Genomic DNA, 13,873 nt, shown 5'->3' with positions numbered 1-13,873 from the left:
AGTGTGTGTTTGTTTATGCAGGAGTTATTGATATATTTGAGATTTCTTTGATAGCAGTACAGATTTCTTTGAGATTTCTTTTGATATCTATTTGATATCAGCACTAAAATTGATATATTTGAGATTTCTTTGATAGCAGTGTGTTTGTTTATGCAGGAGTTTTTGCTGTATTTCAGATTTCTTTGATAGCAGTGTGTGTTTGTTTATGCAGGAGTTATTGATATATTTGAGATTTGTTTGATAGCAGTGTGTGTTTGTTTATGCCGGGGTTATTGATATATTTGAGATTTCTTTGATAGCAGTGTGTGTTTGCTTATGCAGGAGTTTTTGCTGTATTTGAGATTTGTTTCATAGCACTGAGTGAGGGAAAAAGGACAAACAGAACTGGTTTGATTCTGTGTTTTGTTGGCTTATAAGGGCTGCAAATCCTAATGAATTAACTTATTAACTGTGAGACACTTGGGTTTTAGTACTTCTGCCCCTGATTTAATCTCAATTTTAAAGCTGTGCTTTAGGAGAATCATGTGAAGGGCTTAAAAATGAGACCCCTGATCTCATGCAGTGTCACACCAAGTCTCGGCAGCATCTCTGCAAGGCTTTGCCTCATGTTAACAAAGCCTCTTCACAAACTGCAATATAAATTACCTGAGAGCAACACTTCCTTGGCCACCTCCTCCAGGGCTCCCACTGCCCTTCAGGTTGAAATTCTAAATGAATTGATTTATTCTGCTTGTTCCCTTCAGTGCTTTAGACATCATATCTCTGCTTAGGCTGGTAAATATTTCTCTGTTCCTTTCCTGTGGTCGTAAACTGATTTAACTCATTTTAATCTTGCAGTGACTTGTGCAGATTTGTGCCCACGTAGACAAATGAGGTGGAGGCTGTTTCCTCTGGGGGGACTGCTGTGATTTACACACAGATGTGTTTATCATTTGTAATTTTTCCAATTGTAGGCTGGCAGTGATGGGGAAAGCATTGGGAACTGCCCGTTCTCTCAGCGCCTCTTCATGATCCTGTGGCTCAAAGGTGTCATTTTTAATGTCACAACCGTGGATCTGAAAAGGTGAGATTGTGGCTTTCGATTCTGACATTTTAACCGTGCAGCACAACTTTCCCAAAAACGGGGATTTTCAAGGGTGGCTCTTCTCTGCCAGGCTGGGAGAGCTGGGTGTGTCCAGCCTGGAGGAGAAATGGTTCTGAGGAGATCTTAAAGCTCCTTCCAGTGCCTCATAAAAATGAGGGAGAGGGACTTTGTGGCGCTGTTCACAGGGGTCCCAGGACGAGGGGAGAGATGAGAATCTTGACTCCATGTTTCAGAAGGCTGATTTATTATTTTATGATATATATTATATTGAAAGAAAATTATATACTAACACTATACTAACAGAATAGAAGAAAGGATTTCATCAGAAGGTTAGAAAAGGAAAAGAATGGAATGATAATAAAATCTTGTGAGTGACCAGAGAGTCTGAGACAGTTGGGATGTGATTGGCCATTAATCAGAAACAACCACAATAGACCAATCCCAGATGCACCTGTTGCATTCCACAGCAGCAGATAATCAATGTTTACATTTCGTTCCTGAGGCCTCCCAGCTTCTCAGGAGAAAAGATCCTAGCAAAAGGATTTTTCACAAAATATGTCCATGACAGGACTTTTTATGGCTTTTCCTTTCCCAGAAAACCTGCAGACCTGCAGAACCTGGCCCCGGGCACCAACCCCCCGTTCATGACCTTCGATGGGGAGGTGAAGACTGACGTGAACAAGATTGAGGAGTTCCTGGAGGAGAAGCTGGCGCCGCCCCGGTACGGCATTCCCGATCAGCTTGGGGGGGCTCTGAAACACAATTGGGGCTGGGGAGTCACTGGGCTGTCCTGTCCCCAGTCTGTCCCCAGGCTGTCCCCAGGCTGTGCCCAGGTCACGGCCTTGCTGCTCCCACTGCTGCCCTTCATGCCAAGCTGGCTGCTGGCGCATTCCCAGGGCGTGGGATCCATCCTGTGGAAACCTGGCCTGCTCCCGCTCTGAGCTGGCCTGGTCTGGGGCTCCCCTCTTCACACCACACAGCTCATGGTGCTCGCTGGGGGCAGCTCAGGGTCACCCCTCTGCTCTCCAAAACCACCTGAGGGACCCTGCAGTGAGGTGGGCTGGGCTCTCCTGCCAGGTCCCAGGTGAAGGGATGAGAGGAAATGGCCCCGAGGGAGGTTCAGATTGGGGACTGGAAAAATGTGTTCCCTTCAGGAGTGGTCGGGTATTGAGTGAGTTGCCCGGGGTGGATCTCCATCTCTGGAAGGGTTCCAGTGCTCTGGATGGGGCCCTGGGGACGTGGTTTGGGCTGGGGATGGTGGGACTGGGTGGTGCTGAAGGTGTTTCCCTGCCTGCTGGTTCTGGGATTCTGTGAAGCTGAGGGCAGTGAACGCTTCTGCTAGGAAAATTCATCCACAAACAGCAGAGGTGTATGTTCAAAAAGGAGACAGAGGAGTCCTTTGACTTTATTCCAATAAAGGGGAGGCCATGGGGCATTCCCCTGGGGTCTCTCAGATTTTTGGAGGACACAGCCTCCTTTTTATCCCAATTTCCTGGCTGCATTTCCCTTCTCTCTTTCCCCATTTCTGAGGTATTTGAGAGGTTCAGACTTCCCAAAACACCTGATACCAAAGATTTCCCAAAGATTCCCCTCTAATGTATAACCCTCCCTTTTCATTTTTAATTCTTATGGAATTTAGGGGGTTTTCCCCATTGGCTGAGGTACTTGAGAGGTTCAGACTCCCCAGTACACCCGATACTGAAGATTTCCCAAAGATTTCCCTCTAATGTATAACCCTCCCTTTTCATTTTTAATTCTTACAGAATTTAGGGGTTTTTCTTCCCCATTGTTTCTTTCATCTCTCAATGTCCAATTTCATTTATCAACAAACCTAAAGTTTACTTGTAAAAGCAAATCTCTTTTTCCATTCATCAATCACTGGAATCCTCCCCATTGTTTCTTTTCTCTCCCAGTGCTGGTTTTACCTACCAGCAGCCCCAGAGGTGGTTTGAAAAGACAAATCTGCCATTCCTCTCCCCTCAGTGCTGGGGCCATTTCAGAGTGTCCACATGGGCCCACCAGGCCGCACACGAGGGTCTGAGTTTCAGATTTGTCCTCCCCCACCCCAGCAGCTCTTCCCACCTCACCCCAAACCCCTCTGTCCCTCTGCTGTCCCAGCATTGTGTCCCCTACCCCAGAGACCTTCTCTGCTCTGGGGTATCAGAGGAAGGGACGTCAGCCCTCTCCCTGTGCTCCCTTCTCAAGCAGCCAAACTTAAACCAGGGAAGCAGCTGCTTGCCTCCACTTTTTCCCATTTTTCTCCATCCCTGGCTGCTGACCAGGGATGACCAGGCAGCCTCAGCTCTGGAGGAGATAAGCCTGGGAGACACCCTGGGCTGTTTGGGCAGTGCTTGCAGCAATAACCATCATTTCCCATTGCCCTCAGGACGAGATTAATTAGGTAGGGTTTAAAAGAAGTGATTTTTAGTTTAGGATGGTTCCTTTTGAGTCCTGTGTGGCTCTATGTGGTCACGCTACAAATAAATGTGTGTTAATTATGGAGACAAAAAAATAAAGGATAATTGGGTCACTTCTTTTTGTTTCTCTGAACTTCTCAGGTACCCCAAACTTGCACCGAAGCACCCCGAGTCGAACTCTGCAGGAAATGATGTCTTTGCAAAATTCTCTGCATTTATAAAGAACCCGAGAAAAGATGCAAATGAAAGTAGGTGCTGCATTCCTGTCATCAGCCCTGGGAGGGAGAACCCAGACCTGTGCAGCTGTAGGACACTGCTGGGGATGCTCCATTTGCAGCTCAGCTCAAACTGATATTCCAGAGGGTGGAGGCTTTGGAAATGTGTGCCTGTTCCCTCCTTTAGGGCAGGGTTCCAAGAGCTGGTGGAAGCAGAGCTGCTGTCACCAGGGCAGCACCAATTCCAGCCTCTCCTCACTCCTTCAGCCCTGGGGTCGGTGAGGCTGCACCTTCCCCAGAGCTCTGCCAACAGCCCGGCCCTCTGGAAGTGAGGGATTCCCTGTTTCCACGAATGATGAGGACTCCAGCCATTGGCACATGCCCAAAGCAGGAGCCTCGTGAGCACCATGCATGGCCCTAGGCTGGAGGAAGGGTGAGATGAAATATTAGGGAGGAATCCTTTCCTGTGAGGGTGGTGAGGCCCCCTGGCACAGGTTGGTTGTGGTCTCCCCATCCCTGGCAGTGCCCAAGGCCAGGCTGGATGGGGCTGGAGCAGCCTGGCACAGTGGGAGTGTCCCTGCCATGGCTGGGGTGACACTGGACGGGCTTTGAGGTCCCTCCCAACCCAAACCATTCCAGGATTCTGTCTGTGTCCTTCAGCTCTCAGGCCTGATCCTTGGGCTGGCTTTGAACACCCCAAAGGGGCATCCCAGGACCTGCTGCTGTCACTGCAGCCTGGCTGTGACACCCCAAAGGGGCACCCAGGACCTGCTGCTGTCACTGCAGCCTGGCTGTGACACCCCAAAGGGCACCCCAGGACCTGCTGCTGTCACTGCAGCCTGGCTGTGACACCCCAAAGGGCACCCCAGGACCTGCTGCTGTCACTGCAGCCTGGCTGTGACACCCCAAAGGGCATCCAGGACCTGCTGCTGTCACTGCAGCCTGGCTGTGACACCCCAAAGGGCACCCAGGACCTGGTGCTGTTGCTCCAGCCTGGCTGTGACACCCCAAAGGGCACCCAGGACCTGGTGCTGTCACTGCAGCCTGGCTGTGACACCCCAAAGGGCACCCAGGACCTGGTGCTGTTGCTCCAGCCTGGCTGTGACACCCCAAAGGGCACCCAGGACCTGGTGCTGTCACTGCAGCCTGGCTGTGTCACCCCAAAGGGCACCCAGGACCTGGTGCTGTCACTGCAGCCTGGCTGTGTCACCCCAAAGGGCACCCAGGTCCTGCTGCTGTCGCTGCAGCCTGGCTGTGACACCCCAAAGGGCACCCAGGACCTGCTGCTGTCACTGCAGCCTGGCTGTGACACCCCAAAGGGCACCCAGGACCTGCTGCTGTCCCCCAGCTGTGCTGCCCTGCCCTGCCTGGGCCAGCACTGCAGTCAGTGTGAGGGCAGGGCCAGGCCACGGTGCCAAACCCCACCCCACAGAGGGGTTTGAGGAGCCATTCCTGGTCACAAGAGCCCCAGGATGGTTTTTCCCAGAACTCCCTTTAGCTCCTTAGAGCCTTTATCCCAGCATTAAGGTTTAAGCTTGGGTCAGGGAATTGCAGGAGCTGGCACAGCCAGATGTCTGGGCTGGTGCCAGCAGACAGGATGCAGGAGTCGCTTGGTGTCACGGGGACCTTGGTACAGCCTTGAATGATCTTTTTATTGTCTTAACCCAGATTTGGAAAAATCTTTGCTTAAAGCCCTGAAGAAGCTGGACAACTATTTAAATAGCCCCCTGCCAGATGAAATCGATGCTTACAGCAGGGAGGAGATCGCTGCTTCCAGCCGGAAATTCCTGGACGGGGATGAGCTCACTTTAGCAGATTGCAACCTCCTGCCAAAGCTCCACATCATCAAGGTTTGCATTTGCTTCTTCAGCCTCCTGCAGAGAAGGGAAGCACAGCAGCTCTGAAATCCTTTTCTAGGTTGTGGAAACCTCTCCCCAAAAAAATCCCTTGATGGAGAGATCCTTAAAAAGTTTTGTGCTAGGATTGAGAGATGGACGGGACTTTTGTTTCTTTGTCTTCAGGCTGTTGTTTATTTTTCTCTTATCAATAGTTTAGCACTCCTCTGCATCTCAGTGTATGAAGAAAAAGGCACCAAAAGTCACCAGACACGCAGGTTTAAGGTCTTTTAAAGCTATTTTGTTCAATTAGCTTTTAGAATGTATTTTATTTCTACCTTTCTACCTAAAATATTATTATTATATAATATTAACACCTAGTAACTAATTATTCGTGTGTTCAAACAACATCTGATTGTGGCTCTTTCTCACCAATCCCTCTGTGCCCCCAACACTGCAGAAAACAGAGCAGGTGAAGAACAAGAAGGAGATCAGACAATGCCCCAAATCCTCCATCTTATCTCCTACCCACCTCCACACCAAAAACCCCAAACTCTGAGTTTTCCACCCTGTGATAAACTCTACCACTGCCTACTTCACACACACAGATTCCAGTCCATCCCAAAGGCTTTTTGGGAAGCTTTCTCCATGGATGAAGGTTAAAAGCAGTGCTCTCCTGGGCTCAGGTTAAAGGCAGTGGGCTGAGGTGAGTGCTGGATGCAGGGCTGCAGAGGTGCTCTCATCTGGGTTTCACACACAAGGTGCACATGAGCACAGCCAAGGAAGGCTACCTTATACTGTCCATCCCCATTTCTGTCTCTGCCATATTTAATTTCCAGTTCTGACAGGCTGGCCTCTACCCAGTGCCGCCCAGGCAAGGCTCCCAGCCTCCTCCTGCAGGACTGTGGGGCATCCACACAACCTGAATGTGGAAACCCAGGGCACAGGGAATATTTCTGTGTCTGCTCTGGTCAAAGTCATGGATGACTTTGACCCTCATCCATGGAGAAAATTTCCTAAACTCCAGAATAGACTGGAATCCACTAAGGTGTGAAATAGATTATGGAGAGCAGTGTAGGTGCATCACTTGGTGAGAAATTGAGGTTTTGGGATTTTTAATGTGTTGTGGATGGCAGCAAGATGGAGGGCACAGGATGTCATCCTGGGTTTGTTCTTCATGCTTCTTCTTCCTCCTTCTTCTCCATGGGTTTGGGTGGCATTTTGTAATTGGGCAGAAAAGTCCCCATTGCAGCTCTTTGGGATCACTTATTGGGTTAAAAAGGGAAATAAACCAGGTGTCAGTTTTTCATTGGATAGTTTAGCTTTAAAAGACCTTGGAACAAGAGACTGTTGGCCATTTCTGTGATGCTTTTCCAGTGCACTAAGCCTGGTGTGGACAGCTTGCAAAACTCTAGGTAAGATAACAACAAACAAGAATCTGAAGACTGAGAAGATCCAGTACCTCTCTCTGTCCTGACACAAAGCACCCCAGGAGGGTCTCCCCTGACAGAGGAGCCCCCCGGGAGGGCCCAGCCATAACCCAGAAGTCAGGGGATCTGTGACAGGAACCCCAACACCTGAACAGCTCCAGTGGCCTGGGACTGGCATTGCCACAGCCCAGAAGGCTGCAGAGGGACATGGAGGGACAGGACAAGGGGGGATGGCCTTGAGCTGAAGGAGAGAAGGGTTACACAGGGTATGGGAATGAGGAATTCCTCCCTGGCAGGCTGGGGAGGCCTTGGAGAATTCCCAGAGCAGCTGGGGCTGCCCCTGCACCCCTGGCAGTGCCCAGGGCCAGGCTGGACACTGGGGACAGTGGGAGGTGTCCCTGCCATGGCAGGGGTGGAACAAGGTGAGCTTTGAGGTCCCTTCAACCCAAACCATTCTGTGATTCTGTGATTCTACTCTGCAAGGCTCTGGAAGAGAAATGGCCACACTGGAATTTCACTGCTTTTAAACAACAAGGTCACCTCAGGAAGTTCCCTGTCAGACTCCCACTCTGCCAGAGGAACAGGGGATCCAATCTCTTTCCACAAGTGAGAACTTTGCCCAGCCGTGTCCTGGCTGATCCTGCTGCAGACAGCAGCCAGGGATGAGCCCTTCCCACACTCAGGCACAGCAAACCTTGGGAAGCAGCCAGGGCCAGCATGGGGGAGAATCTCCTGGGTCAGGGGAATGTCTGGAGAGGGACGCAGGAGGAACGTCACACTGCCACATCAGCCCTGCTGCCCGCAGGCATCAGGGATCATGGCCCAGCCCAGAGCTGTCTTCCCTGATCATTTGATATTAAGGCTTTTAATTCATATTTTTCTTATTTTTTATTTAATATTTTTCATATTTTAATTTTAAATATTTATTACCGCACCTGAGTGGGCGCTGCTGGTGATAGAGAGACGGTGAATCTTGTATCTTGATCAGAAGGCTTGATTTATTAAGATATTATATATAATACATTATTATACTAAATAGAATATAGAGAGAGGTTTGCAGAGCAGCTAGGCTAGAAAAAAATCGATAGAAAAGAATCTATAACAAAGTTGTGTTCAAGGACTCAGTCCCCTGGCTTGCACTGGTGATTGGCCCTTAATTATAAACATAGAAAATGAACCAATCAAGGTGTCCCTGTTGCATTCCACAGCAGCTGATAATAATTGTTTACCTTGTCTTCCGAGGCCTCTGGCCTCCAGAAGACGCAGAAATACAAAAGAAAGGATTTCTGTGGAGAAATGTCTGTGACAAATATTTTTAGAGTTTTAATTTATATTTTCTTCTTTTTAATTCATAGTTTTATTTCATATTTTTAATATTTTAATTCATATTTTTCATTTTTTAAAATGCATCTTTGAAATTTTTTTGTTCACGTGTTTCTGTGAAAGTTTTCAAGTTTATTCCTGTAGGTTTATTCTGTTCATTCTAGCTTAAGTTTGCTGGGTTAACCTGTTTCTCTTCCAGTTTGTTCTACTGGTCCACGTGGCTTTGCACATCTTTAGCAATATATAGATAAAAATAGAGATATAGACACAAAACAAATCCTTTACAGGGAGTTCAGCAACTTTCTCCACCCCATGTCTTCTTTTTGTGTCTTTCCTTCTTTGCCCTTGCTCACCAACAACACCAGACCCACACACTGGAAATGAAAAAGAGGCATAAAGAGTAGGCTTGGGATGTTTTGGGATTTGCAGATTATATGTGTAATGATGTTTTTCTTCTTTATCCTTTTTTTCTTTTCATGAAAGGTCGTTGCAAAAAAATACCGAAATTTTCACTTCCCACCTGAAATGACAGGGATTTCCAGATACTTGAAAAATGCATATGCAAGAGATGAATTCACAAACACGTGCCCTGCTGACCAGGAGATTGAATATGCTTACTTGGACGTGGCAAAGAGAATGAAGTAACCTGAAGATGCCTCTGTTTGTTGCTTCTGTGATGGACAACAGCCAAGCTGGAAAAGCACAAACCAGCAGAGATTCTGCAGTGTGATTTTAAGTTCTGCTATTGGCCAATCCTTTTATAATGATTGTATTGCATTATTTACTCCTTCCTAAATTAAGTGTGTGTTTGTGTTTGTGTGTCTTGCACGCTGCAAAGTCGGTTGTCCATTCCAAGGGAAGGGCATCCATCAATGGCAAAGGCTTGTAGATTCAGGGGAGCAGTGTGGGTCACACACTTACAGCAGCACCACAGAACAAATCACTGCATTTTGGGAAGAATGAGGCTGTTTGAACACTCTGAGCCTTTCATAGTGCTGCCTCTGGTCTGTGCCACACCAAACTAAACCCTATTAAAGAATACAGAAAGGATACTTACAGAAGGCTAAAAAGATAATAATGAAAACTCCTGACTCTCTCCAGAGTCCCGACACAGGCAATGAGTGAAAATAATTCACAGCAGAATCCAATGAAACAATCACCTGTGGGTAAACAGTCTCCAAACACATTCCACATGAGCACTACACAGGAGAAGCAAATGAGATAAGAATTGTTTTCCTTTTTCTCTGAAGCTTCTCAGCTTCCCAGGAGAAAAATCCTGGGTGAAGGGATTTTTCAGAGAATGTGAATGTGACACTTCCCCTCTGTCAGGGCTGCAGAATCCTCAAACTTCCCTCCTGCTGCTCCCCCAGAGAGAACACTGGCATGGGGATGCTCTGCTGGTGGATTTTGGGCAAGGGAGGAGGGGGACACTTGGCTGTCCCTGTGGGCAGAGGAAATGGGTGACATTCAGGCCCAAATACTCATGTGGGATTTCTTTGTCATCCTTCAGTGATTCTTATTTGGGTTTGGAAAGCAGAGAGGAGCAGGAGGAGAGGGCCTAAGAAAGGAACAATCCTTTGTGGATTCTCTGTATTTTCTACCTCTGTCGAGGTCAGGATTGAAGGCACTTGAGATGGTGTTTCGTGTTTGGACTCAGGTTATTATTTCTTATCAGTGTAACAGCCTCACAACCATGAGTTCAGCAGCTTTTCATTAGAAGGCACAAAATGGCCAACAATCTCTTGTTATAAGGTCTCTTAAGACTAAACTATCCAATTAAGAACTGACGCCTGGATTATTTTCCCATTTAACCCAACAATTGATCCCATGAGGCCTGCAATGTGGACTTTTCTGCCCAGTTACAAAACACCACCCAGGCTCATGAAGAAGAAGGTGAAGAAGAACCTGTCTCCACACTAAAACCTCCATCTTGCTTCAAATTTATTACTATATTCTAAAACCCCAAACTGTAAGTTTTCCACTCTTTGATACTACACACTTCCGACCAACTATACGCCTGTAATCCCTGTGCTATTATTAATTTTGGAAGTGTTCTACATAGCCTCAGGTTAAAATGCAGTGCTCTCTTGCGAGTCTGCGCCTTTCAGCACAGAAAGTTTAAAATTCTCAGCATCCAGGATTCCAACAATCCATCTGTACGCCCTGCCAGGGGGGTCGGGCTCTGCTGCCAGGGAACAGGGACAGGAGCAGAGGGAGCGGCCTCAGGCTGGGCCAGGGCAGGCTCAGCTGGGACAGCAGCAGCAATTTGCCCATGGAAAGGGAGCTCAGGCCTTGGCAGGGGCTGCCCAGGGAGCTTTGCAGTGCCCATCCCTGCAGGTGTGCCCTGGAGGTGGCACTGAGTGCTCTGGGCTGGGCACAAGGTGGGCACAGCTGGCACTGCATGGGCTGGCAGGGCTGTGCCAGCCCCAGGGATTTGGGGATCCTGTGAGAGTGATCCCAGAAGAAAGAAACCCTAATGCCGGAGCAAGGCCCTGCCCTAGGGCAGCACAGGAGCAGCCCCGAGGCCGGAGGTGCCCAGAGCGGCTCCAGCCCCGGCTGCCCAGCCCTGAGCCCTGTGGGGCTGCCCAGTAGGAGCAGCAGAGCCCCAGAGCCGCTGCTCAGGCCCGGCTGCGCTGGTTTGGGCTCTGTGGCCGCACAGCCCCGTGCAGCTGCTGCCCAGGGATCGGTGTGAGCGGCACAGAGCGGCTGCTGCTGCTGCCCAGGGCTCGGTGTGAGCGGCACAGAGCGGCTGCTGCTGCTGCCCAGGGATCGGTGTGAGCGGCACAGAGCGGCTGCTGCTGCCCAGGGCTCGGTGTGAGCGGCACAGAGCGGCTGCTGCTGCCCAGGGATCGGTGTGAGCGGCACAGAGCGGCTGCTGCTGCTGCCCAGGGATCGGTGTGAGCGGCACAGAGCGGCGGCTGCTGCTGCTGCTGCCCAGGGATCGGTGTGAGCAGCTCAGAGCGGCTGCTGCTGCTGCCCAGGGATCGGTGTGAGCAGCTCAGAGCGGCTGCTGCTGCTGCTGCTGCTGCCCAGGGCTCGGTGTGAGCGGCACAGAGCGGCTGCTGCTGCTGCTGCTGCTGCCCAGGGATCGGTGTGAGCAGCACAGAGCGGCTGCTGCTGCTTCCCAGGGATCGGTGTGAGCGGCACAGAGCGGCTGCTGCTGCTGCTGCTGCCCAGGGATCGGTGTGAGCGGCACAGAGCGGCTGCTGCTGCCCAGGGCTCGGTGTGAGCGGCACAGAGCGGCTGCTGCTGCTGCTGCCTCGGCGGGGGCTGCGGCGGGGGAGCCCCTCCCGCCGGGCCGGGGCTGCTCCAGGCGGGCCGGGCTGTGAGGAACGGCCCCAGCCGGGCTGCCGGGCCACGGGCAGCGTCCCCGCGGGGCTGTGCTGGCTCCGCTCTGGCGGCTGCACAGCCCCGCTGCCGAGGGCTCTCTCCCAGCACAGCTCTCTCTCAGCCGGCCCCAACGGGCGCCTTCAGTTGGCCTGCAGAGAGCAGCGCCAGCCCTGCCCTGCCCGCCCGGCCGGCAGCTCTCCCGCTGCGCTGGGGCTGAGCGCTCCCTGCTCACAGGGGACTCCGTGCCACTGCCTGGGAAAATGCATCGGCACCGCCTAGAGACAGAAATGAAACCCGGGCACTCTGCTCTTGTGCCTTTTCAGAAACTTTATTAGAAAACATGCTAATTCTTAAGTAATTGGAACAGTGTTCCTTATCCGGTGATTTCCTGGACATTATAATGTATGGTAATTAGAACTTACTGTATATTCATGTTTTTATATCATGAATTGTTGTATAAACATACAATATGTACTAAATGCTAAGTATGTTCTAACAGACCTATCCATTACATTTTATCTTCATTTCTGTATTCCTAAATTATTTGTCCTATTTTTCTCATTCTACTCCTCTTCTTCCATAATCATTTTATTGTATTGTATTGTATTGTATTGTACTGTATTCTATTCTATTCTATTCTATTCTATTCTATTCTATTCTATTCTATTCTATTCTATTCCTCTTAATAATATTCTTCCTCACTGAATTTTGAAAATGTTCTCCATCCTGTTCCTCTTCTTCGCATTCTTCATCTCTGCTGTTGTCTTCATCATTTCGGTTCTCCTCTCCATCCCCGTCTCCCCGCTCTCGTTCGCTGCCCCGGCTCCCCCTGGTGTTGGCCGCGGGAGCTCCGGGAGCAGCGGCCGCTGTTGGTGCCGTGTCGGGGCCGCTGCTCGGGCCGTGGCCTCAGGCAGGGACAGCGGAACAGCCCCCGCCTGATTTCAGGTGAACAGGTCTCGTTTTTCCTTCCCGTGTGTGAACCCAGGGACTGACAATGTCCAAGTCCCTGTCCCCTGGGAAGCAGATGAGGACAAAGGGCTCTCTCAGTGGGAAGGGGATGAGGATGCAGGGCTCTGCTGAGGAGCACAGGACAGTCCCACTGAGCTGTCCCAAAGGAGGCACACAGCACCAGGGAGCTGCTGCCTGTCTGGAGGAAGCATTACATTAATGTAACAATCCCAGGAGATAATATTTGGAGCAATCCAACGTGGTTTTCTATCCCAAGGACATTTAAAGCCTCATTTCTTTATCCCAAATAGACGAAACTCCGTGGGTTTAGTGTCACATCTCACACAGCTGGGCCCAGGGGTGACATTGTCACAGCCCAGCCCAGCCCCTGGGGCCACTGTCCAGGTGCATTTGGAAGGGCACAGACACAATTTCAGCGCCGTCTGTCTTTGTGCTCTGTGAAAAATGGTTTTGTGATTTGTGTTCATTGGTAATTGTACCTGCTGTGTCAAAAAGAGATGCACAGAACGGCTTTGAAACTTTCTGACCCAATAGCTAAGTAAAGCATGGAAATAAAAGAAGTGTAGTAGAGTAGAAGAGATGAAGTAACAAGATGAGTGATGCTTTGAATGAAAGAGAAGAAGTTATGGTAAAGCCAAGAGATATTGCAAGAAAGCAGTGGAATGCTTCTGTACAATAAAAAATGTCACTGTTAGGTTGAATGTAACATATGCACACATGATCAAGGTCCAAGAAGAAAAATTTTTTTATGCTGTGTGTTTGCCAGCTGATATACTCTTAACAAAGCCTGATCTTAAGTCGTTAACTACATCACAATAACTTATTAAATTCATTGGTGCAAAGCAACTAACATCAGTATAATTGGCAAAGTCTTACAGAAATTCAACATGGCACGTATACACATCTACTTATGCACGTAGTGTAGCTTACCAAGATTTTCATGTATCTTTTCTAACCTGTTTCCATGCTGATGGCTTTGTCTATGGATGCACTCAAAAATCATCCATTGTTATTTGTTCTATGAACTCAGCTTTGCTTGCAGGCCAGCTGTGAATGAGGCTCCTGCACAGCCCTTGCACAAAGCAAGGCCAAGGTGTATTTGCAATGTTTGCAGATGCCACACGGAGGGACAGCAGCTTTTGAAGCTCAGTGACTCGGGCAGCACCTGAGGGATGAAGAGTCAGGCAGGATTCCCCACTCTGGATTCAGTCTCAGAGCTCTGACTAAATCCAAGAGCCACGTTGTGTTTTGCTGAGTTCACAGTAACACA

General features: G+C 49.5%; 1 protein-coding gene across 1 annotated transcript in view; it reads left to right on the top strand.

The window, feature by feature from the left end:
• CLIC6 (chloride intracellular channel 6) overlaps positions 1 to 9,040 on the top strand; it is a 32,014-nt gene extending 22,974 nt beyond the window's left edge. The window contains exons 3-7 of the mRNA XM_058045597.1: positions 954 to 1,063; positions 1,680 to 1,805; positions 3,643 to 3,749; positions 5,385 to 5,566; positions 8,788 to 9,040. Of these exons, the coding sequence (XP_057901580.1) occupies positions 954 to 1,063; positions 1,680 to 1,805; positions 3,643 to 3,749; positions 5,385 to 5,566; positions 8,788 to 8,949 (687 nt within the window). The 3' untranslated portion in view covers positions 8,950 to 9,040. The remainder of the gene's footprint in view (positions 1 to 953; positions 1,064 to 1,679; positions 1,806 to 3,642; positions 3,750 to 5,384; positions 5,567 to 8,787) is intronic.
• Positions 9,041 to 13,873: the final 4,833 nt, after the last annotated feature.

The sequence above is a fragment of the Melospiza georgiana genome, chromosome 2, assembly GCF_028018845.1.
Source record: "Melospiza georgiana isolate bMelGeo1 chromosome 2, bMelGeo1.pri, whole genome shotgun sequence".
Taxonomy (NCBI): domain Eukaryota; kingdom Metazoa; phylum Chordata; class Aves; order Passeriformes; family Passerellidae; genus Melospiza; species Melospiza georgiana.
Note: the sequence above shows the minus strand (reverse complement) of the source record. Positions and strands in the feature narration are given on the sequence as shown.